At 40.2% G+C, this 26,492-nt stretch overlaps 2 protein-coding genes across 4 annotated transcripts in view; one reads left to right on the forward strand and one right to left on the reverse strand.

Moving 5' to 3' along the window:
* Positions 1–4,072: 4,072 nt before the first annotated feature.
* il12rb1 (interleukin 12 receptor subunit beta 1) lies at positions 4,073–16,516 on the reverse strand. Of its 2 annotated transcripts, XM_074634629.1 has the most exons (16): positions 16,421–16,516; positions 16,059–16,266; positions 14,613–15,568; positions 14,240–14,388; positions 13,950–14,092; positions 13,824–13,857; positions 12,029–12,151; positions 11,595–11,671; positions 9,209–9,437; positions 8,964–9,110; positions 8,043–8,141; positions 7,712–7,867; positions 6,531–6,686; positions 6,362–6,431; positions 5,915–5,990; positions 4,073–4,692 (listed from the first exon to the last, which is right to left on the reverse strand). In XM_074634629.1, exons 3-16 carry the CDS (start codon positions 14,696–14,698, stop codon positions 4,357–4,359), a joined length of 1,881 nt encoding a protein of 626 aa, XP_074490730.1. In that variant the 5' UTR covers positions 14,699–15,568; positions 16,059–16,266; positions 16,421–16,516; the 3' UTR covers positions 4,073–4,356. The 2 variants fall into 2 exon arrangements, with proteins under 2 accessions (XP_074490730.1, XP_074490729.1); XM_074634628.1 differs by lacking the exon at positions 16,421–16,516 and having other exon boundaries at positions 15,421–15,568; positions 16,059–16,254.
* A 2,986-nt stretch (positions 16,517–19,502) lies between these two features.
* klhl26 (kelch-like family member 26) overlaps positions 19,503–26,492 on the forward strand; it is an 8,764-nt gene continuing 1,774 nt past the window's right edge. Inside the window, exons 1-3 of one of the 2 annotated variants that reach the window (XM_074634642.1) lie at positions 19,504–19,778; positions 22,950–23,132; positions 24,171–26,492. The exon at positions 24,171–26,492 is cut by the window's right edge and continues 1,774 nt beyond it. In XM_074634642.1, the coding sequence (XP_074490743.1) occupies positions 19,729–19,778; positions 22,950–23,132; positions 24,171–25,752 (1,815 nt within the window). In that variant the 5' untranslated portion in view covers positions 19,504–19,728 and the 3' untranslated portion in view covers positions 25,753–26,492. Of the gene's footprint in view, positions 19,779–22,949; positions 23,133–24,170 lie in introns of both variants that reach the window. The other variant, XM_074634643.1, reaches the window with a different exon arrangement.

Consider the following 26,492-nt stretch of genomic DNA (forward strand, 5'->3'; position numbering starts at 1 on the left):
CTTTGTTTCTGCTTTGTAAACGTAACTTTACAAACGTAACTTCCGTACTTAAGCTACACCACTTTTGGCGTTATTTCAACCCAAACCACAATCTTTTCCTAAACCTAACTAAGTAGTTTTGCTGCTTAACCAAGTTGTTTCCTGTGAAGACGAAAGTTTAATTTGAAAAGACTGCAGCGGGAATTGACACGTGCGTCACATGTTTCTGGACAATCGTAGAAAAATGCATAAAAATTGAGGAATAACTTTTCTTAAGATATCCTATGAACCGTTGTATGACGACATGTTGCACTGTGAGGCGACTTGCGTAGGCTACAGTAGTGTTTGCTAAGGTTAGCATGCTATCATACTCACAATGACGATTCTAACACGCTAAGCAGGTATAATTGTCACCATGTTCCCCATCTCAGTTTAGCATGTCGGCAGTTTAAGGTTCGTATCGATGCTATTGTTACACGACACATTCATCTGTACTGAACTGAGCCGTGATGAGCCACTGCTCCATGACTTGAACACTGATGCAGTTGAGGTTTGGGGTTTGATTCCTACTGTGTCCCGCCACATTGTGTTGAAAATACGACAAGAACTTCGGGAGAGAGGGTGAGTCACAAGCGTTGAAACACTCCTGATTAATGGAGAAGTGTGGCGAGGACGCGTCCCATCAGCTCATTGGTGTTTTAAAGGCAGAGCACCTGCTGTCCCTTCTGATCACACACCAGCGTTGCTGCCTCAATCTCATTCTCACTTCCTGCGTGCTGCATGGCAGGAGATCCGCCAGGTGATAAAACAGCCAGCTGCTTCCTCTCTGCTGCTGATTGGCTGGAGGGAAATGTGTCATTCAGCTAAAAAAACAACATGTTGAAGGAAACCAGAAAGGTGCTGTTGTCAGGTGAAAATGTCACAAAATGTGTTTGAAAAACAGCAGCAATAAATAAAACTAATGTTAATCCAGTAGTGATGGTATTACTGGCTTTGTTTTGACACAAATATTCAGTCAGTGTGCCAGAAAATAGAAAAACACCTGTACCACACAAACCAGTGTGGTATAAAAGAGTCAATTATTTTTATATGTGTCGACCTGAAACCAGCAATGTGTTTACATGCACCTGAGTAACCGGGTTACGGTCTGATACTCCAGAAAGATCATTTTTAAAAATGTTATGCGAACAAGAGACCCGCTTTCTGTAATCGTGGTAGAGGATTAGAGAGACCTCATTTCCACGGCTCTATCGATTCTCCTTTATACTTGTGATCGTGTAAAAAGCCAAAGACTTAAGGGAGAATAGAGTTGTGACAGCTGATTGCCTACATGAGAGAGAAGATCGTGAACCTGCAGCGAAACATCCTCGTATTAAAAATAGTTCCAACCAAAGTCAGACTGAAACTGAGGCCTCTAGAAATCTAAATACGTAAATCTTCACTGTTGAACATTTGACAAATGTATGCCATTATCCCTATATTTAAATGATATCGTGTCTCCCCCTTCTTGATGACCACCAGCTTTTCACCCCGCCTTCAAGAAGGGCCGTTCGGATCAGGTATGAACCATAGACTGTATAAAATAAAGCGCTACTGGATATGAGTCCTAAAACCCGGAAATTAGTTAGCATTTTAGCACTTCTGGTTCCCTTGTCTGGAAGTTAATGGTTTTTTAACGTGTTTTTAGTTAGATGCCTGAAATAAGGTCTGTAGTTAACACAAGCTGAAGAGATTTTAACGTTTTTCTTCTGCAACATAAAATACGTCAATAAATACCCCACTTATGGATTTTGAAGTGTTTTTGTGTCTTAAAAAAGGCAGTTGCTAACAAGAGGTTAAATGAGCGACAAGTCAGTGATCTGAAGTCAAATCCACTCAGAGTGTTTTAAGAAAGTTGCATTTTCAGTGGAAAAAAGCTTCTGAAACAAAATTTTCTGGGGAAAAGAGAGAGTTGAAATTCCCTCTTTGTGGATGTGGCTTCAGTGTCAGTGCCTTGTTGTCTGAGCTGTTCATGTCTGCAAGAAGACATTCTCCTTCATTAGCGACTATACTGTTTAACATCCTTCTAAATTCTAATTTTAAGGAAGCTCTAAAGTGCATAAAAACTAGGGCTGTCAGTCGATCAAAATATTTAATTGTGATTAAACGTGTTCAAAATGTACCTTAAAGGGAGATTTGTCAATTATTTAATTCTCTTATCAACATGGGAGTGGGCAAATATGCTTGTTTTATGCAAATGTATGTTTATATTTATTATTGGAAATCAATTCACAACACAAAACAATGAAACATATTGTCCAGGAACCCTCACAGGTACTGCATTTAGTATATAAAAAAAAGCTCAAATCATAACATGGCAAACTGCAGCCCAACAGACAACAACAGCTGTCAGTGTGTCAGTGTGCTGACTTAACTATGACTTGCCCCAAACTGCATGTGATTATCATAAAGTGGGCATGTCTGTAAAGGGGAAACTCGTGGGTACCCATAGTATCTTGAGGTCAGAGGTCAAGGGACCCCTTTGAAAATAGCCATGCCAGTTTTTCCTCGCCAAAATTTAGTTTTGAGCATTATTTAGCCTTTTTCCCGACAAGCTGAATATATGTATCATGCATCATATGTTGCCAGTATCTTCACTCTGACTAAAACTGAGCCCACTACAATCTAAAAATCGCAAATTGCGTCAATGTGTTAAAGAAATTAGTGCCGTTGAAACAAATTTACGTTTTAACGCGTCATTATCACATTAACTTTGACAGCCGTAATAAAACAAAAACTTTCATGAACATTTGACACAAAATGTCTAAATCATGATTATTATACAATAAAGACTGGAATGAATAATAAAATGCTTCCGTCTAATTCTGATGGATGGCAGAAAGTAACCATTATGCTATATTATTGATTTCTGACTGGTGTTTTCTGGTTGGATGCAGCAGAGTTACTCTCTCTCAGCCTTTTTATATTTATTATCACAGACAAGTTTAGCTAACTGAGCTGACACCAGTGGGCAACCTGCGGGGCTGAGAAGTGAAGCCAATGCTGAAGTGCCTTAAACTTGTATTCTTTCTAATAGCCAGCAGGGGGCGACTCCTCTGGTTGCAAAAAGAAGTCTGATTGTATAGAAGTCTATAAGAAAATGAGCCTACTTCTCACTTGATTTATTACCTCAGTAAACACTGTAAACATGAGTTTATGGTCTCAATCGCTAGTTTCAAGTCTTCTTCAATACAGCATGATCTCCATTCAGTACATTATGGTCCCATTTAGAGTCAAATTGACCATTAAGCAGGGTATGCTTCAGGGCGTGGCTACCTTGTGATTGGATTTTTCTAGGCGGCCTTTGGTTTAAATGTAACTCTAACCCTTTTACAGTGTGTTTTCAGTTCAAACTATAGCTGATGAAGTTGAAGTTTTAATTTAATTTTTGCATTTTGTTTATTTTTTTTAATGATTTTTTAATGATTTTATTTCAGCTACTTTAACAAATGCAATACATTTAAACAGACACTGAAATGCTGTTAAAACACATTCACTATTCACAGCCTATTTAAAAAAAAAAAAACTCATTCTGCAGCTGCACCACCATCCTGCTCATTATATTATACAATATTAACAGATAATCTACAATATTATTATGTTCCATCAGTGCGAGTGCGACCAATCACATCAGGAGTGATAGAGATCATTATTCACTGATTCTACGGGTCTAAGCTTCATACTGATTTTTAGTATATAAACTGAGATTACACATTATGTGCAATAAACATTTTAGTGGAACTGCTCTAATTGACAGCTGTCTCAGTCACAGTGTTATTAAAGGGACTATTTGTAACTTTCAGAAATGCTTCTTAACAGCGACACCTGTGGCCGTGAAATCAACGAAAGTCAGCGTCGGGCTCGTGTTTGTGCTCGCTCTAAATGGACATGAACGAGCATCGCTCAAAACAGTGAGGCGACACACGTCAGCTAAAAGCACAATATCACTCTATATCTCATGAATGAGATTTCATGGCAATCCATCCAATGGTTGTTGAGAATTTTTTTGTCTGGAAACACCTAAAAAATGACAAAAATCATAAAAGTCTGATCCAGGATGTGCTATCCAAAGCTAGAAAAAGGTTTACTGACAGCGTGCAATGGCAAAGACTATGAGTGATAAACCTGCACTGGCAAAATTCAACATACATGAACATTAAACAAAAATCTTCCTCATAAGTATATGATTCTGCAGATCCTTTTTCATTTCATTTGATCCTTTTATATGCTCAAAAAAAGATAAAACTGTTTGTCTAGTCTTTAGTATAAATCAACAAATATGTCGACCCTTGACATGTTTGGTGCTGTGAGGTGGTAAAACCCTCAGTTAAATCCATTTCAAGGCGAGTCCGTCTTCACATCAAAGACCAAACCATTCTTGTATATCAGCATGGCGATCTCGTTGTCCACCTGTTCGAGATCTGTCATTTCTCCTTCTCCTGAGCTCCTCAGTGCCTCATCTGTGGAGCCGGGACTCACACACTCATCACTGGTTCCTCCTGACATCCTTGAATCCCCCCTCTCGTTCTCCACATCCTCGTCAGTGCCGTCGTCCCACTCTCCTGTGAGGACAGTGGTCTCCTCTGCGTCCTCAGGGACAGACTTGCTCTCTGGAAACTGGTGCAGTGTCAGCTCATGCACTTCCTCCACCTCCTCCTTTCTCTCCAGGAACTCCTGATGTAGGTCACATTAGCAGATTCAAGATTCAAAACTTTATTGGTATATGCACAGAGAGCAAACAGCACAATGAAATTCTTTGCTGGGCTACAATGGGAGTGAGTTATTCCCATCAGAAAAACAGTTGACAGCGATTTCGGGTACACTCTCTTTGCTGTGTCTGATGAAATGATCTTTCTGCTTAAATCAACAGATTTAAGCAGAAATCTGTTGATTTAGAGAACCAACAGTTTGTGGTTCTCTCACTACGTCTTTCAACAGATTCATGAGGGACTTTCCTCCGTTTCATCTACCTTCCTGAAAAAAAATGAAATACGTGCAACTCATCCAGTCACACCACCTGCCTTCTTTCATCTGTTTTCACTTTTCTAATTACGTAAGCCTCCACACAACCAACACACGCACGCACGCATGCGCACACACACTTATTTCTCTGCTGTTGAATGTAGGATAATTTAAACATGAATAAATCATTGATATATAAACTGTGAGATATTTGCACAATAACCTTAAATAATCAAGACTGCATTTTACAACTATGAGCCACCAGGTTTATGGTTGCTTTATGGCACAAAATATTAACAAATGGTTAACAAGAGAACACAATCTTTATAAACACCTTTTCGCCCAGTGTTGTCAACTCTTTTCCAATGAAAGTAGCTAGCAGAACTAGCTCCAAAAGAGAAAGTGGGCAAAACTAACAGATCACTTCAGGCCTCCCTCCAAAGCCACTCCCCCAAAATCATCATTATGAATGTAAACCACGAACGTGGCTATTGTTCGTACTCACAGCTATCACATCATTACATTCGGGCCGAATTAAATGATTGTTTACCGTCCTGTGACAGCCACAAATACTGGATTTTTGTCTTATTTTTGTCAGAACATTTGATTTATTGATTGCTGTTGGGGTGTAATTCCAACTAATACAGAAAAACGTTTCTAAAATATTTTTTTCTTAATGTTTTTAGTGCTTTAACTTCTTTTTAACTGACAAGCTGCGGTTGAAGAAAACTTCCCACCACTGTAGACAATAAAGTTGCACTTCGTTGTATATCAGTGGGAGAGGAGCGCAAGTCATTAACCAAAAGGTTGAAACTTTCCCAGAGGCACTTGGGACTCTACAGTGAAATTCTACAGTTTATAAGTGACTAGAAGATCCGGGCTGTCAGGGTTTCAGAAAGAGCAAAAACTCCACACATGCGTCTCAGTCTCTTACCTGACACTCTGCTTGATAAGGGCTGAAATCTGGAATAACAGGTGTCGGCACAGGAGGGAAGATCTTGTTTTTGATTCTAAGTGTTAGAGCAAAAGTTAAAAAAAAGAGCCACCCAGGATGAACTGCTGATTTACAAATTGCAGATAAAACAGAAAACTCAGACAAAACAAATTCCTGAAAGCGGCTATGACAACCATTTATTCTGTAAAACGGAGTGGGTGATGAATAAAAGCAGCACACATACTGCCGTAATGTTCACCAACTTAAACCATCAGAGTACTTTAAAAGGTACTATGATTGCAAAAACAATTAGCTTTAAAGGTAGTCAGAACATGTTAAATTCACCATAGCATTAGTCTTACTGTGAATCAGCTTTCAGTCCTTATGCATACTTTAGGCTTATTCATATCTCAAAACTGTAGAATATTTACAGTTCGGGTCACCTACCTCTTCAAGATACAGGTGCCCATTGTTGTGATGAAAAAGAACAGCAACAGCAAGCCGAGACTCCACCACACTAATTTGGGGAAAAAAGGGAAAATGTGTTCGCACCCGCATGTGGAAAAACTGCTCCATTGACTTTATACTTTACAATTACAAAGCTGTTTTAAGATACCATTCACAGGGTTCTCTGGGGACGTGCTGATAGTTACTGTGGCTTCAGGTCCCTGTCCCACTCGTGTCACTCCAACCAGGCTGATGTTGTATTTCGCTCCCGGTGTCAAGTTTTCCAGACGGTGTTTTGTCAGTGAGGCTGATATGTTGCGGCACTCTGATGAAATGAGATGTGCAGAAAGTTACAGAAAGTCACACACCGCTGTCATCACAGTCAAACACATGTGGCTGGGTTTTTGGTAAGTTTAATTTTCTCACATAATACAAATGAAAGTTCAGCAGGAAAAAAAGGTGTATGAATGCCACAATATTGCGCAAGGCATTTAGTGTGCAATAAGACGCTAAAAAAGAAAGACGCCTTTCTTACTTTTGGCGTGTCATTTGTGCGCCATGTAGTTTGTACTGACTGCAGTGTAAACGCATCAGTCTAAATATGCTTTGCTCAGAGCTAGCCCAACCATGACGTTTTTCCTAAACCTAAATAAGTGGTTTTAAGACCTAAGTGAATGGTTTTGGTGCATAAACCTAACTGCCAATGTTAGACCTGGTTGGAAAGTTAGTTTGTTATTTTAAAGCATCAAAAGTTGGTAAAATATTGCGCATTTGCAATAAAATATATAATAATCCATCCATCCATCCATCTATCCGGGGCCGGGTCGCTGGGGCAGCAGGCTTAGCAGGGAATTCCAGACGTCCCTCTCCCCGGCAACGTTTTCCAGCTCTTCCTGGGTGACCCCGAGGCTTTCCCAAGCCAGACGAGATATATAATCTCTCCAGCATGTTCTGGGTCTACTCCGGGGCCTCTTACCAGTTGGACTTGCCCGGAAAACCTCCAAAGGGAATTTTCCAGGAGGCATCTTGATCAGATGACACCTCAGCTGGCCCCTTTCGACGCGAAGGAGCAGCGGCTTTACGCCGAGCTCCCTTCGGATGTCTGAGCTCCTCACCCTATCTCTAAGGCTGAGCCCAGCCACCCTACGAAGGAACCTCATTTTGTCCGCTTGTATCTGCGATCTCATTCTTTCGGTTACCGTAAGCTCATGACCATAGGTGAGGGTTGGAACGTAGGTGGACCGGTAAATTTAGAGCTTTGCCTTCTGGCTCAGCTCCCTCTTAACCACAACGGTCCGGTACAACTAACGCATAACTGCTGACAGATGAATAAGAAAAGGGACTTCACACCTTTGGGCTCATCCTGTGAGCTGATTTTCACGCTGCAGAGGCTGTAGTGTGTGAGGAAACCTCGCTGGTCCACAGAGGGAATCGCTTTCCAAGACAAGTTAGCAGAAGTGTGTGTTTCACTAAAAGTCCTGAAGTCCTGAGGTTCTCTGAGTGGAACTGAAGAGAAAAGGAAAAAATGTAGGTCAAAAACAATTTTTTTTTTCTTCTACAGTATGTGGAGACAAACTTAGCTGTACTCTATGACCTCGATGCACCAATCAACACTGGATCAGTATCAGCACCACAACTCATAAATACTCCTCACGAGACAGATCACATTAAAGACACTTACCTCCCTCTTTTTGATAAAAGAGGCACATTTTAACCGTCTGTGGTCTCCCACCATCACATCTGTGTTCAAAGTAAAGGTAGCGAACGTAGTCCGTTATGTCTGTAACAGAAACAGATTCATAGTTTTACCAAATATTTCTAATCGGTCCCATTACGTGAACAAGATGAGAGTTAATTACAGAAACAACTGATGAACAGCAGAGTCCTATTTTATAGAGTGCTGCAGGAATGAATCCGAAAACCTAGAAATGAGTTCGCATTTTAGCGCTTCTGGTTCCCTCGTCTGGAAGTCAATGTTTTTTTTTTTAAATTAGGTTTTTAGTTAGATGCCTGAAATAAAGTCTGTGATTAACACAAGCTGAAGAGATTTTAACATTTTGTTCTACGATAAATACGTCAGTAAATATCCCACTCCACAATTTTATAGCCTTTATGTGTCCTAAAAAAGGTGGAAAATGAGACTACTAAACGTCATCACGTCGACTCGTCCTCCTTCACAGTCTCGTTGTGTATATGTATATACGCTGTGTAGTTCGTTTATAGCCTAACGTTAGCATTTTACTTCTGGCGATTGCATTCACACTTCAAACATCATAAAACTTGTGTTCTTTTGTGGAGATGATCTTGCTGAACAAAACGTGTAAGTATCATAAAGGCTTTTTGTCGAGGCGATGCTAACTTCCTTGTTGGCCTACAAAAATACGTCATCCCTGCAGCACTCTATTATCTTTGCCCTCGTAAAAGTAAATGTTTGTACCAGTTTGTCTTATATCCATCAATGATATTTGGTGCAAAATTAGTTAGAGGATTAACTTTGGTGTACTGTGTACAGTAGTTTTTGTTTTTATCAATGTATTAAGCCCTTTGTAAAGAACCACGGTGATGAAGCTGTGCGGTTAAAAGCACTTTAAATACAACTTACTCATTCTTATTTGCTTCCTCTTTTTTTTCTTCATCCCTGCCGTTAAGGTGTTCACATTTTCTGGCCTTGAATCTCCATCTTGAAGCTCGTACCACTCAAGGCAAGTTTTGTCATTTAACTTTTCATGCAGTAACGTTTTGTCACAAACTGAGAGGGGGGGAAAGAAATAACAAGCTTTAAGTTTGACTGAAAGATAAATATACGTGATATGTGACACACTCAGACACACAAACACTTTGGCCTACTTTTTAAATCTGCAGCAGGTTCGGCCGCTACTTGTCTGATTTCTGGTGGAGAATACCCTGCTGCGTTTCTGGCGATAACAGAGATGTTGACGGCAGAGAGCGAGACATAAATAGTGTGTTTAGTCTTGTTGATGGGATGTCTGTTTTTCTCACAAGGACATCCATTAGAAGACTGTGTGTCCTCCAGGCTGTACGTCACTCCTCTGACTGCAGCTGCACGTGGCATCGGCTGAACGGCGGAAGAGACAAACACAGCAAACTGAGCCAACTGAACAAGGCAGCTGTTAACACATAATCGATTGGTCCATCCCAGAAAGGAGGCAACAGGTTAATTAGTGAAGTCCAAGAAGGAAACACCACTATGACACACATTCTCATCCCAACATACTGACGCTAGACCCCTCGGCATCACTTTTTAGTCGCATGTAAACACATGCTTAATGTTGTGAATTAAAAACACTTGCTTGGGTTTAGGCAACAAAACCACATAGTTAGGTTTAGGAAAAAACAACATGGTTGGGCTTAAAAGTACTACGTTTCACAGTGAAAATGTGATTTGATTCCACCTCTTTAGACTATGTCACCACAGCATTTTCCCTGTGCATTTACTGTTGCCGCGGATGAGTTTACGTTGTAGTTATTGGAAAGCCTGGTGCGTCGCATACTGGTGCTAAAGGGTGCATTGTGCAGCGATATCGAAATCCGACGGCCATGACAAAGCATCAGTATTAGACGCCCTGGGAATGAGAACGAGTTGGTATGACAAACACTGTTGTTCGTGAATCAAAACAATTAGAGCAAAAAGGAAGCTTTATACCAGGTTTCATATCACTTGATATAGTGATGTTGAAATTTTTAGGTAGTAAAGTTTTTTTTCTTACTTGTGTAGTATCAATCAGTGTTTTTTTTTTAAAAATGTGGTGAGTAAATGGTGAAATGTAACATTTTCAAATTGTTAAATTCTGCTAAATTATGCATGCTGCTTCCAGTGCAATTAAACATCTCTCATAAAATTGTCTGAATTAAAGTACAAAATATTCATACTTGGTGCATAATTGGCTGTACTTTAAGATATTATAAGATTTTGTAGCTTCTGATTTTCTTGTTTTAAGACAGATATCATGATGCACTTTAAGATCAAACAAACTGTTAAAGGTTCTCTATTAGTTAGTAGTTGCCTCCTGAGCAGAGAATGAAGCCACACTCCCTCTAATCAGAGTGTCTCTGTACTGTGTTTATGTAGTTGGTTACATAACTTTGCTTTGCTCTGTGCTCATATGGTGGTTACCACTGATGACGCTGTCGGTTGCAGAAGCAACACCCCAGGTTAACACCCGTAGCTCTGTCAGCACTGTTAGCACCGTTTGCTGCTGGCTGCCAGCTCAGCCATCACCATCTTGAGAGCCGTGTGGAGGCAATCCATCAATCATAGATTTGCTTTGAATTCCTAATAGAGCTCCTTTAAGACAATGTTTTAGTGTTGTGATTTTTAAAATTGTAATGTTTTATTATTGTCATTGTTGTTATTGTTATTTAGTAGAATTAGAAGCCTACAGGTAGTAGTTGTAGTAGATAGTAGCACTGTAGTAGAAGGAGTAGAAGTAGTGGTAATTGTTATTTCTGCTGTGGTAAACAGGTACCATTATAACGTTTGGGAAAAGACGTTAAATGCTTGGGCACTGATATGTTAACAACTCATAATATAAAGTAGCTCACTGGAGAAACCGTTAACAGAAAACATGGTGAAAACACCTCTGACCTCTTTTCCACTCTGTTCAAAGCGCTAATTATAAAGTTCTAAACGCTTATGAATGAATTTCTAACATGAAACATAATCCGACAACCTGACACATATTTCACTGTATGTGTCAGATTGTCAGATAATGTTTTTCTCACACTTTCTTTGAACTTTTCAAATGTAAAGTAATTTTTTTGCTCTCTTTGGCCAACTGCCTGCTAAACAAAAAAAAGAAAAAAAAAGAAAGGAAACCTGAAGCTAAAGTTCTTGTGTAATAGACATTAACATTCAATAACAATTAACGGTCAAAATGTTGAAGGTCGCAGTTTCCCACCAGGTTTTGTAATTTAGTTATTTGTATTGCTCAATAATCTAAAAAGCAATTCAGTTATTTGCATCAAAATTTGAAATATTTCATGGCATATTTTTCTCTGCTGTATGAAAAATTCAACTATGTACATTGTGAACATGAGAAATTTACAGTTGCATATATCAGAGACTGGAATAATTGAAATTTAACGCTATTTGTATGCAGCACATCATTGCACAATATTGGACAAAGTCAGTATGTGATGGTGAAAAGTAATACTTTTTAAACATGTGAACAAGTGTGAATGTGTTGGTGTTGTTTTCCTGTCACTGGCTTACCTTCCATGTTAGCGTCACCTCTCGAGTGCCATTTAAAAGTCGTGTTGTCATGTTGACTTCAGGTTTTTGTTCAAGCTCTGCAGTAAAAACACAAAACATTATTGCCTACAAGAGAAAACGTGTTTTAGAGTGGAATAAGTCTTAAAGCTGCGTCTGTTCACATGTTTATCATCTGAAGCACCTGTATGCATTAAAACCCCAGAAGTGTAAAATAATGTAGAGTGTTGGAGTGGGAGTGGTGAAGACTCATATTTCTAAGATATATATTTGTGTTTGGATTTATGATATCCAGTGTGCACAGACCATTACAGTCCAGTAATCATACCCAACACCACAGTTTATAGAGGGGAGAATCAGTTACTGCTATCTAGTCATCAGGACACTGGATTTAAAGATTATTTAAAGTGTTAACATCATGAAATCTATGACTTCACCTGCAGGAACAGTCACAACTGGAGACCAGTCACTCCACAGTGGGTTAAGGGCCTCAGTGGACCGATGTCTGATTTGAACCTGGAAAGCTGAATCCTTCAACAGACTCACAACAATGACATGGTCTGTTTAGACAGAAAACAGAAACATTTCATAAATTTGACTTTTCAAATTCTTGTTATTTTTCTTATTATTACATGTTTTTTTCCTATTGTCAAGCAAATTACATGAACCAAAACCAGAGCCAACATTGAATTCAACCAATTATCTGATTTATATTTTTCTTCCGTGCCATAGCTCTCCATTGTTGTCATATCAGTGAAGCTCACTGTTGCACTGGGTGACATCTTCCTTCATTGGAATTAACCAGGGCACTGCAGTTTATTTTGAGTCAATCACACGGTGCACCTGATTCAACTGTTATCAGGCCGTTAAATTGGCATTATCGGTCGCTATAAGCACCACAGATGTGGGTCATTAGGGGTCGACTATGCCTAAAAGTGAAAGTGAAACTTAAAAGCAGCAAGTTCTAATACGTTGTAAAACTGAATGAAACGTTACGCTTTGAACACCAACCAAAAGTTAAGGGAAAACATTGTGTTTCAAAAAGACAACTGCAGGTTTTTGGTTTAACAGAGGATGTGAACTCCATTATCCTGGGTGAAAACCGACCCCATATGGAGTTTCACGCTGTCTATACTACAGCGCCTGACTTCCGCTTCTAATCCTGTCATAATTACTACGGTTGCTAGAGGTCGCTATTGTGTTCTTTTACACCTTCTTTATGTGATCTACCATGTGGATAGATGATAACACCTACTATTGGGTGTAGTAGTACCCTATATTTACCCGCATCTATGGTGCTTATAGCGACTGATAACGCCTATTTAAAGGGACTATTTGTAACTTTCAGAAATGCTTGTTAACAGCGACACCTGTGGCCGTGAAATCAACGAAAGTCAGCGTCGGGCTCGTGCTTGTGCTCGCTCTAAATGGACATGAACGAGCATCGCTCAAAACAGTGAGGCGACACACGTCAGCTAAAAGCACAATATCACTCTATATTTCAGCTGCTTGGCAGTAATGTTAGCTGACCAGACGAAGGTCTCTCCATGAATCAATGCTGATCCTGTGTTTGCTTCTCCTGCCTCAGCGCAGGCTTCAGCAGCGGGGCTCCCCAACGAGAAACTCGTCTCCCTCCGCCCGCAGCCGGAGAGAGCAGGAAGACACCGGCAAGCGGTCGGTAACGAGACGGTAACGTTTCTCTCTGCGGAGCCCCGTTACTTCCCAAGACACGGGAAACCTCTGTTGGTCTGGAGGAGCTGCAGCATTTATTTCTGCACAAACGTCCACTATTCACTAGATATGTTCAGAGCTAAACTAACTCTTCTGCAGTGTGGAGTGAGCGCGCGTTCACGTCTAGAGGTGGAGCGAGACAGCGAGAACGCGTGCGCTGTCTGAGTGAAGGCGAGCAGGCAGAGGAGACGAGACAGCGGCCACACGCGAGCCTTTGTGTGCCGACCCGCTACATTTATACGCTTAGAAAGTTACAAACAGTCCCTTTAACAACAGGAGACAACAGGAATCAGCAGAACTAATGTACAGTAGTCAGGAAACAAGACTAAAAACTTGGTTGGCAGTAATGTAAATATGAGAAGTGAAATTAGGGCTAAAACATATAAAACCACTGGTATGATCCTTCAGTGTATCTCAGAGATAGATCCCTAAGAACCAATTCAAAACAAGGCTGAAAGAACTTTTTCATTCAAGACCACAAAAACATCAAAGACTACTCACACATAACATTGTCACTGGTGGTGTTTGTTGTTCTCTGTAACAATATGGATAAAAAGGATAAATATGTTAATTAATGTGGAAAAACATCTTCAGATACATTAAATTTGGTATCAAAATCTGCATCACTTTTTCCCATGATTCTGTGGGGTGTTCATCGCGTCGGAACCAGATCTCGGCTAAAGCTGGACGCTTCTCTGCAGCTGGCCAGCTTAAGTTGAGGTTGTTTTTTAACCAGGACATGGAAATATTTTGTGGTGCTATATACTTAACTATTGAGGAAAAACAACAAAAAATCACATTTATTTACAAAATATACTTTTGTACTTAATCTATAGTAAAATTCTCAGTTAACTTGTTACTTAAAAAGGACAACAGTATGTTTTAATCTCCCATGAGATGAGAGGAGCATCCAGTACCTGTGTGCATGAGTGTAACAGACCTCCTGGTCGACGAGCAGCTGGAGTTTCCTACGTGAGCTTTTACCGAAATGTTAACAGAGCGTGAAGTGATAAGTTGTTCCTCGGTGAGCTCACACGTCTTCTTGTTGCTCCTGAATTTTTTTTTACTGCGAGAGAATATGTAGAGCTAGCTTTTAGTTCAATGAAAATGGCAGAAACACATCTCACATGTCCTCAGCATTAGACTGAAGGTGTATATTAACGCCTTTACGTCCAATTTTGACCATATGTTTCACTTAAAGGAACAGTGTGTAACAATTAGGGGGATCTATTTGCAGAAATGGTATATACAGTAATATTAATAAGTATGGTTTTTTTTGTGTATAATCACCTGAAAATAAGAATCGTTGTGTTTTCGTTAGCATAGCATGAGCTGTTTATATCTAGGCAGCGGGTCCTCTCCACGTAGTCCACCATGTCTCTACAGTAGCCCAGAACGGACAAACCAAACACTGTTAACTTTTCCTGCTTTTTCCTGAGTCGATAACGTTACCAGTCGCCGCTGCTCTCTCTCTCTCTCTTGCTTCACCACTCACTTCCCACATACAAACACACTCTACACACTGGCTCTGCTCGGTCACCGTAGCTCTCCAACAAGCTTGGCACACGGGAAAGGGTTCAGTTGGTTGCAATCTCCTCACCTCACCGCTAGATACTGCCAGATCCTACACACTGGACCTTTAAGTTGCTTTCAGATTGTTCAAAACAACTAGCCTGGCTGATATCTTATTTGTTTAATCTGTATTTTGTTGCAGATTTTGTGACCTTCAGACAGAGCCAAGTTGGCTGTTTCCAGTATTTAGCCTACGCTATGCTAAACTAACCATCTCCTGGCTGTACCGTAGAGATATAGAGAGTGGTATTGATCTTCTCATTTAACTCTTAGCAAGAAAGTTTGAACAAAGTTGGGACAAACGACATGAGTTTGTAATGACTGGCCCAGTGGCAGACCGCTGCCTTTTAAGAGGTTCAATTTGGAGACAACTTTTTCATTTGCACACCGAGAGAACTGATGTTTTTTCACTATGGCTAATATTTGTTACAGCCATACTCATTCACAAAATACTAAAAGAAATCACCATGGACAAGCTGTCGGTTGATAATGTCACCATTTAAAATTGTTGCAGAACAATACTCACTCAAAGCGAAGGTCAAATGTCACATCGCTATCAGTCGTATTCATGCTCCATTCACATATGTAAACGGAGCATTCTTCTGCGTTTCTTCCGGAGCATTCTGTGTTTCGTCTGAAGCACTCAGGAGTGGAGGGAGCCTCACATGCTGACCCTTAGGAGTGACACATTTCAAATGATCTCACTTATTTATTTTAACATTTATCTTACTGAGACTAGAAATAAACAAATACATTTTCTTCAGCAATAAATCTAAAGCAGAAATATGAAAGGCTGCAGCTGCAGCTTCCTTATTCATTTTAATCTTTTAAATTGTCATTCCACTTTTAAAGTTACCTCTTGATTATATTCTTTTAATTTTCTCATTTTATTTTAGCTCTACTGTGAAGCACTTTGTAATACGTTATACAGACAAGGGTTCTTTTGTCCTGTATTGCACAGGGCGGATGCAATCTAACCACATGATGCTGATAAGCTAACCAACATGTTGTGGCTGATGCTTAACTTTTACGGCTAAAGAATTGCCACTTTCACATCGCTGATTAGTATCTGCACTGTGTTTTGATATGATCGGATAGAGATTAAGCTATCATCAGGTAACACAAATGAAGTAAGAAAAGAAAAGATTAAGGGTATTTATTTACCTTTGCTGACTGTTATAAGGAACATAAACACAAAAATGTATTCATGTAGTGAACTCCAGCATTTCAAAGTTTCCATGAGGTATAGTGGAAAGTCTCGAAAGCTCATTCTTCAGTGTGTGAGAGTCCATGTATTCAACCTGCCTTCATGTAACTCAGTTGTCTTTCTCAGAAATGTCAGACAAGTTTCATGTCTCTCAGGTTATATGAGCTGCAGCAAAAACCACAAGTGTCAGGGGCGGGGGGGAGGTTTGTATTTGACACACTGGCAGACAGACACAACAGCAATTCTGAAACACTTTGAAGTCATTTTGTTTCTGGATCAAAAATATGTTTCATATCAAAAATAAGTAGGTCTACCGTACTTGGTTTCACACGGGTCTCCTGGGTGAAAGTCCTGTGTTAGAGCAGGTGGAAACTAAATACAATTTTTGTTTGATGTTTGACTTCCTTCACCTGTCAGCGGTTTAAAGCGTTAGTTCGTCTCTCAATACTTCCTGATTTACGCTTAGCTCCAACGCCATTGGTTCCTACAGAAACAAATCTCCAGTCTTATCCTTTAATTTTTCTCTGCACATTTGTGTTGGACAAGTTAGCTTGTTCTAAAGCTGCAACCTAGAAGTGGCTGAATAACTGCAGAGTTGAATGTTGATTCTCTGTGCAGGATAGTGACCTTTTCATATAACATAACTGGTGTCATTTGGATGCAATGTTAATATCAAAAATATATGTTAATTGCGCTACACCAGTGACCTCTTTACACAGACAGGATAAAGGAGGTTAGGACAGCATATGTGGTCCAGGTTTCCATGCTGAAATAGATTTTAGACATGGTTGTAAAGAGAAGTGGAGTGGATGGAGGAGGTTTCCCATCTTTCCTATAATCTCAAATTGTGTGTAGCTCTGTACATGTGAACGTTTTAAATCTGATGATTTGGGACGTAAAAAAAACCGATTTAAAACTATCTTTACGGCTCATGTTGTGGTCTTGGAGACGGTCATTCTCTTGTAACTCCTCCTCGTCTTACATCCTCATTCTTTTCCCCAGTTCCCACTTATAGAAGGTTACAGTTTCATAACAAATCGCTTGCACTTTCATTTTGAAAAGGGGACTTCTGTACAGGAGGAGCACTGGAGAGGAGTAACGGATTTAGTGCAGATCACTGGTGAGGAGTAACGACAGGTCATGACAGGTCAAATGCTTTACATACTGTATTTGATTTGCCCTTCATTTAATTGTTATGCATTCATGTTACATAAATACCGTAGACCTTCTGAACATTGAATTCTACAAGAACTGAAGAAACGAAAACAGAAGACATAAAGTTTATTTGCAACAACAGCATGAAGGCAGTTTACCAGTTTTGATATTTGCTGAAATAGTTGCTCTGAAAGTATTTATGATATTACTTCATAGTATACAGCTTGCTGAGCAGTATTTAAATATGTTATATGGATATGTAAAATAGAACATATAATCTTTAAGAACAAAGGAACCAACCATAGATATTTCAAATTATTTTTTATCCAATATTTATTATCTATACAGGTCACCAATCTATCATAGATTACACAAAGATCTAATGATATTGTGTATAATAAAACACTCATTTACATTATCAGGGCCCAATTTTCTGCATAACAAGTGCTTTAACTTTTGACACCTTGAGTACATTTTGCTGATAATACTTTTGTACTATTACTTCAGTAAACAGTTGAATGTCAGGCCTTTGTACGGCGGCCCCGAGAGCTCAACGCACGGCATATTAAGACAACACATAGAAATAGACAATACACAAGCAAATTAAGGGACATTAAAAATGATGCACACGGCTGGGACACGCTTGTTGTTGCCATGGTTTGTGGCTGATGAAGTTAATTTGCTTATGTTTTGTCTGCATGTGCTTTCCTAATTTGCAGTGCGTTGAGCTCTCAGGGCCACCGCACTCTTGTTTGTAATTCAGATTTTTTTACATTATGGCAGTGGTACCCAACCTTTTTCCTTAAGGGACCCCTTTTCTCTCATTGAGTAAACTGACGACACCTAACATTTTATGGATATTTCATATTATATTCAATGCATGACAATAATTGTACAGAACAACTGATAAACTGTACAATTAACCCAAATAGTGAACGCAATAACTGCAAGAAGTTTGTGTAAAATTAACAATTTTTTATGAATTTTGAGCAGATTATTTGAGATTAGTTGAGTTTTCCTGTTATTCTTAGGAACTTTTAATACAATTCTCTGTCTGTATTATGTGTTTTTAATTTTTATTTGGAATGATCATACACACTTAACACTTTTGATAAATTCTGTGTTTTCTTCTCCCTGACGCTTGGCCATTGTTAGCTCTTTGGTTGTTTATGTACTTTTCTAATTTTTAAGTTTCTTTCTATCTTAAATAACAATTCAAACCTTAAAAATAACATGTTCATTTAGTTTTTTTTATTATTATTTTCAAAGAAATTAATAAAATGCTAATATATAGGCCAACTTAGGCCTGTTGTTTTCAACCACTTTGGGTGGTATGTCCCATTGGGATTTGGGTACTTCTAGTCCATACTGGGTACAGATGTTCCTGTACACTATCCCAGACACTTGGTTGTGCCTCTCCATGTACGCTGATCCAGCTTGCATCTTACACCCTGCTGCTATGTGTATATATATATATATATATATAAAAAGTCTTACATCCCTTAAAATCAAGAGGGCCTTGCAACCCCCCATGAAGCTTTGGCGAGCCCTGGTGGGGGTTAGGGTCCCCAGGTGCGGAACCAATGCATATAATATATATATATAATATATATATAAGTATATATAATATATATATATATAAAGTATATATGATATATATATAAGTATATATATATATATATATGATATATATATACTTTATATATATATCATATATATACTATATACTTCCCATGAAGCTTTGGCGAGCCCTACTGGGCATTAGGGTCCCCAGGTGGGGAACCAGAGCATGTGCATGTGACAGTGGCCCATCAGAACACACCTGTACATGTGACAGTGGCCCATCAGTACACACCTGTACATGTGACAGTGGCCCATCAGTTCACACCTGTACATGTGACAGTGGCCCATCAGTTCACACCTGTACATGTGACAGTGGCCCATCAGTACACACCTGTACATGTGACAGTGGCCCATCAGTTCACACCTGTACATGTGACAGTGGCCCATCAGTTCACACCTGTACATGTGACAGTGGCCCATCAGTACACACCTGTACATGTGACAGTGGCCCATCAGTACACACCTGTACATGTGACAGTGGCCCATCAGTACACACCTGTACATGTAGCAGTGGTCCATCAGTACACACCTGCACATGTAGCAGTGGTCCATCAGTACACACCTGTACATGTAGCAGTGGTCCATCAGTACACACCTGTACATGTGACAGTGGCGCCCCTCAGTGGCCAGACACGGTCAGTACAGAGGACGGACGTGCAGCAGACAGCCGGTAGGAGAGGTCATCATCACCGTGTTCAGCACCAGACCTGAGACAGACGGCTGTTCTCCAGTCCGGGCCTGATAAAACAGGCTGTTTATACTGTTATAAAGCATCATGAACAGGCCTGTCTGTTGACCTTCTGGTAACATCACTGAAGATGCTCCATGCGTGTTGCTCTGTGCTAGAAGATGGCCGAGTCGGATGGCGGGGATTTTGCTTCCAAACAGCCGCAGAGCAGGTGAGTGCAGCGGGGTGAGGATGTGGTGTGTGTCCGGTGGGGCTGGACTGGTTGTTTTTAAGGCTCCACGGCTCCGGGACTGCAGCCCTTGTTCGAGCCCGCTGGAGCGAGCCGGCGTCCCGGCTTGACTCCAGGAAACACCGAGGATCTGTCCGGGGCCTCCGGGCATCCACTACTGCCTGCTCTGTGTTTATATCTGTGACCAGCTGGAGAAATAAAGTAAAGACCTAACAATGTTGTCCATTTAGAGAGTAAACACACTGAACCCAGACTGCTGTTTTATAGCAGGACAACTTCAACACATGTGTTGACTCTTTGGTAAAGTATGTCTCTTATATTTGAATGTCTAAGTTAATACTTTCAATACTTTTTTGGCAATGTTGATAACAGCCTTTCTAGTTAATGTCACTGTTATGATTAGTTTACAACAGTAAACCTTCAAAACACATTCAAAGTTAGGTGCAGACAACTATGTAACATTAATATACAACTATGTAACATTAATATACAACTATGTAACATTAATAGACAACAATGTAACATTAATATACAAATATATAACATTAATAGACAACTATGTAACATTAATAGACAACTATGTAACATTAATAGACAACAATGTAACATTAATAGACAACGATGTAACATTAATATACAAATATATAACATTAATAGACAACTATGTAACATTAATAGACAACTATGTAACATTAGGCCAAACTGGAAACATTTTGACAAATAAAGTTGCAAATTATTAACAGAAAAGTGAAAGTCTGTTTAGCCTACTTTTTTTTTTTTTTTATTATTATATTTTATCACATTTATCACAATTTCAATATAATCAGATACAACACCTTGACTGATGTCAGTGCTGTAGAAAGCCAGACCGATACTGGATTTTTGAGGCTGATACTGATATCGCTGAGAGATTAAAAATCCAATTATTAATATATTGATATTGTGATATGAGACCAGATATCGTCTTAGATTTTGGATATTGCGATGAAGTGCTGCTTTTCCTGGTTTTAAAGGCTGCATTACAGTAAAGTGATGTGGTATTATGAACTTCTATTATTTGCCTTTACCCACTTAGTCATTATATCCACAATACTAATGATTACTTATCAAAAATATTGTGTAACTATTTTGTGGAAGCACCAATAGTCAACCCTACAATATCATCGCAATATCGGTATCAAGGTATTTGGTCAAAAATATCGTGATATTTGATTTTCTCCATATCAACCAGCCCTAAATATCAGGCCTATCAGCCGATAGTTTAACATAAGTGCACAACAATTTTGGATCACTTCAATTTGGCTGTTTTCCCACAGTCACCGTAGGAAAATCACAGGTGTAAATAATAAATTTCGATTTGATTCAATTCAGGGGCCTGCGATCAATATGAGGCGATATCATATGTCCATTTAACACAATTAGTTACATTTACATTAGGGCTGTCAATCGATTAAAATATTCAAACGCAAATTAATCACCCATTTTTTATCTGTTCAAAATGTACCTTAAAGGGAGTTTTGTCATTGGAAATATATTGAAATCAATTAACACAAAACAATTACAAATATTGTCCAGAAACCCTCACAGGTACTGCATTTAGCATAGAAAATGTGCTCAAATCATAACATGGCAAGCTGAAGCCCAACAGGCAACAACAGCTGTCAGTGTGTCAGTGTGCTGACTTGACTATGACTTGCCCCAAACTGCATGTGATTATCATAAAGTGGGCATGTCTGTAAAGGGGAGACTCGTGGGTACCCATAGAACCCATTTTCATTCACATATCTTGAGGTCAGAGGTCAAGGGACCCCTTTGGAAATGGCCATGACAGTTTTTCTTTGCCAAAACTTTGGAGCATTATTTAACCTCCTTCGCGACAAGCTAGTATGACATGGTTGGTACCAATGGATTCGTTTGTTAGTTTCATATGATTGCAGTATCTTCACTCTAGCTTTAAAACTGAACCCGGTACAACCTACGGAAGATCAATTGTGTTATTGCGTTAAAGAATTTAGTGGCGTTAAAACAAATTTGCGTTAGCGCGTTGTTAACGCGTTAACTTTGACAGCCCAGTCCCTTTTTGGATTTAGCTCTTGAAACACTTCTTATTGAGGTTGCAACAAAATTAACGGAGGAGTAAAGAAACACATTATGACGTAAGATGACCACATTGACTTACATAAGATCAGCACGTACAGTAGGTCTGGAGAGTATGGAAAAGTTGAACAGAAAAAACCTATTGGGAGTGTTGGATATTACAGGCCTAAATGCTTCAGTGCTTTAGTCCATTTTAATTTAATAATTCATGACCTAATTTCTACCCAGTATTAAACTTTGATCTGACTATGAAATTGTTGGACTTGAACAATAGGATCACTTCCATGTGGTGTGTTTTATCATCTGTAATCTGCCTTCTATGTGATTGGATGACATTTTTGGGTCTCATTTAACAAAGCAGGTTGGCAGAGGAAGTGCCGACAGCATGGCAGCTGTCACAGTACAACTGTCTGATTTAATTTCTACTTATGGTGTTTAGTTGGGGAAATATTTCTACTTGAAGTGTTGTTTAATACTCTTCTATGTGTTTTTTGACATTTCTGTCCCTGGTGATGTCCCTTCTGCCCAATGCAATGGGGTTTTCTACCCTACATGTTGTTTCTGCACACTGAGGATTTGTTAAAACATGTGGTAGTGTTGTTTCCACCTACTGCTATACTGACAGATTAATTTCTGTTTTCTCTGTGCAGCAACAGCTGCATCTAAGTCAGTCTAAACAGAGTGATGACATTTCTATTGATAGCAATGTTGTTTCTCTCCTGTGTGCAGATTTGCTCTCACTAATGCAAAGACACTGTACGCTACAGATTGCATTTCCCCCTGGCCGACAGATTAGATTAAATTTCCATCACAGTATTGTTGTGTGCATCTGCGCCTTGAGTTAACACCAGACATTAGATATCCACATACAGATCACATTTTAATATTCCTGAGATATACAGCCTGCTCGGCCAGAATATTACAGCTTGTAGCTGTATACGTTATATTGTAAAAGTCTCCAAGTTAAGAATTTAAGCCCTGGAAAATATAAGTGAGTTTTATTCTGTAGGATCCCTTGATTTACTGATTGTGACAAGGCCCTTTTTTTCTTTCCAGTATGGCTAACAAGAATAGCACCCTGCGCTGTACATTCTCGGCCTCAAACCACAGCGCCACCCTCCTCCAGGGCTTGTCGGTCTTGCGGGCTCAGGGCCAACTGCTTGACGTTGTGCTGGCCATCAATGAGGAGCGCTTCCAGGTCCACAAAGCTGTGCTGGCCGCCTGTAGTGATTACTTCAGGTTAGTCTGAATCACAAGACTTCTCACCGTCCATTTACATTTTAAATTGGAAGCACTTAGCCGATGCTCTTATCCTTACACTGAGTGCACTGTTAGAGTTCGCTGCAGTTCACAGATCAACTATATTAAAAGATTAAATTTAGTTGGGGGAGGAAGGTAAAAGAGGGAGAAATGCGAAATGATGCATTCACTTGCTCTTGTTTTCTTTTAGGGCTGCAACTAACGATTATTTTCATTCTCGATCAACCTGTCCATTATTTTCCGGATTAATTGATTAGTTGTTTGGTCTATAAAACGTCAGAAAAATCAATTTAATAGTTGACAACTAATCGATTAATTGTTGCAGCTCTATTTTCTTTCATTTTGTTTTTAATCTGAGCCTTTATACTTCACTGAATTTATGTTTACAGAGATGTCGGGAAGATTTATTCCAGAAATGTAAAGTGAGGACGTTTTAAATTAGAAATTATTCAGCATAAATTAGATAAGTGAACAAATGGGTGACATATAAATGTAAAATACTGATATGTTCCTTTCTGTACCATCATCTTTTTATGTACCTCTCTGTAATCTTGAGATACTATCAGTGCAATGTCAACCTAATGTCTAATATATACTATATTGTTAATATTTGATTGATTATGTGAAACAGGTGTGGTATTGTCACATGTGCAACTCTCTGCACTCATCAGAAGTCTGAAGAAGAGCCTGGTGCTTGAAACGTTACAGTATAATAAAAATCCCTCATGCGGGAGCTATTTGGTGTGCGGATCTATCTGTTTTATTCTGACATAAAAATATAGCCAAATATACTTTTCACTTTGTTTCGCATACTTTTCTCATTAGATAGTAGTTTTCAGTTCATCTGCCATGGAAACCTAAACAAAACAGAAGTCCAGAAATTGGAAAGCTTTTTCACATCATACAAGTGCTCTGACTTCGTTATGGAAAGTTGTACAAAATTCTTGCCTTGCATTTAGAAGAGATGGATTTATAATTAAATGTTATGTAGTTCACGGACTTGTTGTTGTGTTACAGAGCAATGTTTACCGGAGGCATGAGGGAGTCAAATCAGGACACCATTGAGCTGAAGGGTCTGTCCGCCCGCGGGTTGAAGCACATCATTGACTTTGCCTACAGTGCAGAAGTCACTCTAGACCTGGACTGTATTCAGGATGTCCTCGGAGCAGCGGTGTTTCTGCAGATGGTCCCAGTCGTGGAGCTCTGCGAAGAGTTCCTCAAGTCAGCGATGAGCGTGGAGACTTGCCTGCACATCGGCCAGATGGCCACCACCTTCAGCCTGTCTTCCCTCAAAGAGTCGGTGGACGCATTCACCTTCCGCCACTTCCTCCAGATTGCGGAGGAGGAGGACTTCCTGCACATTCCCATGGAGCGCCTCGTCTTCTTCCTGCAGAGCAACAAGCTGAAGAACTGTAGCGAAATCGATCTCTTCCACGCTGCCATCAGGTGGCTCCGGTACGACGAGTCTCGCCGGGCCCAAGCCAGCAGCGTCCTCTGCCATGTGCGCTTCCCGCTCATGCGCTCCTCGGAGCTTGTGGACAGCGTTCAGACGGTGGACATCATGGTGGAGGACGTGCTGTGCCGCCAGTATCTCCTCGAGGCCTTCAATTACCAGATCCTTCCCTTCCGACAGCACGAGATGCAGTCTTCACGGACACTCATACGCTCTGACGTCTTGTCAGTCATCACCTTTGGCGGGACGCCCTACACCGACAACGACCGCACCGTGAGCACCAAGGTGTACCACCTCCCTGACATCGCTTCCCGCCAGTTCAAAGAGCTGACAGAGATGGAGGCGGGGTGCAGCCACGCTTGCGTCGCCGTACTCGATAACTTTGTGTACGTCGTCGGTGGACAGCACTTACAGTACCGCAGCGGCGAGGGGGCAGTGGACAGCTGCTTCCGCTACGACCCGCATCTGAGCCTGTGGCTGCGCATCCAATCTTTGCAGGAGGCTCGTATCCAGTTTCAGCTCAACGTGCTGCGCGGACAGCTGTACGCCACTGGAGGGCGCAATCGATCCGGCAGTCTGTCATCTGTAGAGTGTTACTGCCCAAAGAAGAATGAGTGGACTAATGTGGAACCATTAAAACGCAGGATTTGGGGTCACGCAGGGACACCCTGTGGAGAAAAGCTGTATATCTCAGGGGGTTACGGCGTCTCGTTGGAGGACAAGAAGACTCTTCACTGCTACGACCCGGCGTCAGACCAGTGGGACTTCAGAGCTCCCATGAATGAACCCAGAGTGCTGCATGCCATGATCAGCACCAGGGATCGTGTTTATGCTCTGGGCGGTCGCATGGACCACGTGGACCGTTGTTTTGACGTGCTCGCGGTCGAGTATTACATTCCAGAGAACGACCAGTGGACCACCGTCAGCCCCATGAGAGCAGGCCAGTCTGAGGCAGGCTGCTGCTTACTGGACAGGAAGATCTACATCGTCGGAGGTTACAACTGGCACCTGAACAACGTCACGAGCATCGTGCAGGTGTACAACACAGAGACAGACGAGTGGGAGAGGGATTTACACTTCCCAGAATCCTTTGCTGGCATTGCTTGTACACCAATTATTATTCCACAAAACACTACACAACGCTAACCCTCTGACCTGTGACTGTGAAGATTTTATTCCATGTGCTCTTTCTGCCGACCGTTGAGTCAACATATTATGTAAGCTACTGTGCGTGCGTGCGTGCGTGCGTGCGTGCGTGCGTGCGTGCGTGCGTGCGTTCATTCATTTGAAGGAATGACCTGAAAAGCTACTAAGCAACATTACTCAGATTAGTGTATTATTTTCTGTCTTTGTCTTGTTTTGGACAAGATGTGTTTAATCAACAGACAAACCTTCATTAATGGAGTAAATTTTGATTCGAAATTTCTTTCATGTGAAAACTCTTAAGGATCTGAAACCGATTATGAAACCGATACCAACTTTTGAAATTACAATTTTGATGCGTTCTAGGGGAAAAGCCTATAGCAAGTTGATGCTCCTGTGTGAATTCTATAATGAATTGACTGGTATTATCTCCAAATGAACTGTGAAGATATAAGTTCTCTTCCAGAGTAGCATTACCTACATTTTATAGCACTTCTTATCTGAAAGATAATCATAATTCAGTCTGTAAAGGTGTAATTTTACCAATCAAGGGCTGAAGTTACAGACGGCACAAATTCTCTCATTTTTGAATGAAAGTTTGCAACGGTCAACTTTTATAACATTAGACATTTTGATTGTACAGTTGTGAATGTTTTATTCGTCTGCTCCTTTTTATGTTGTAATATTTTCTTTATTATCATTTTATTATTCAACCATGATGACTGAAAATCTCACTGTTTTAT

Source organism: Sebastes fasciatus, chromosome 5 (genome assembly GCF_043250625.1).
Source record: "Sebastes fasciatus isolate fSebFas1 chromosome 5, fSebFas1.pri, whole genome shotgun sequence".
NCBI classification, from domain to species: Eukaryota; Metazoa; Chordata; class Actinopteri; order Perciformes; family Sebastidae; genus Sebastes; species Sebastes fasciatus.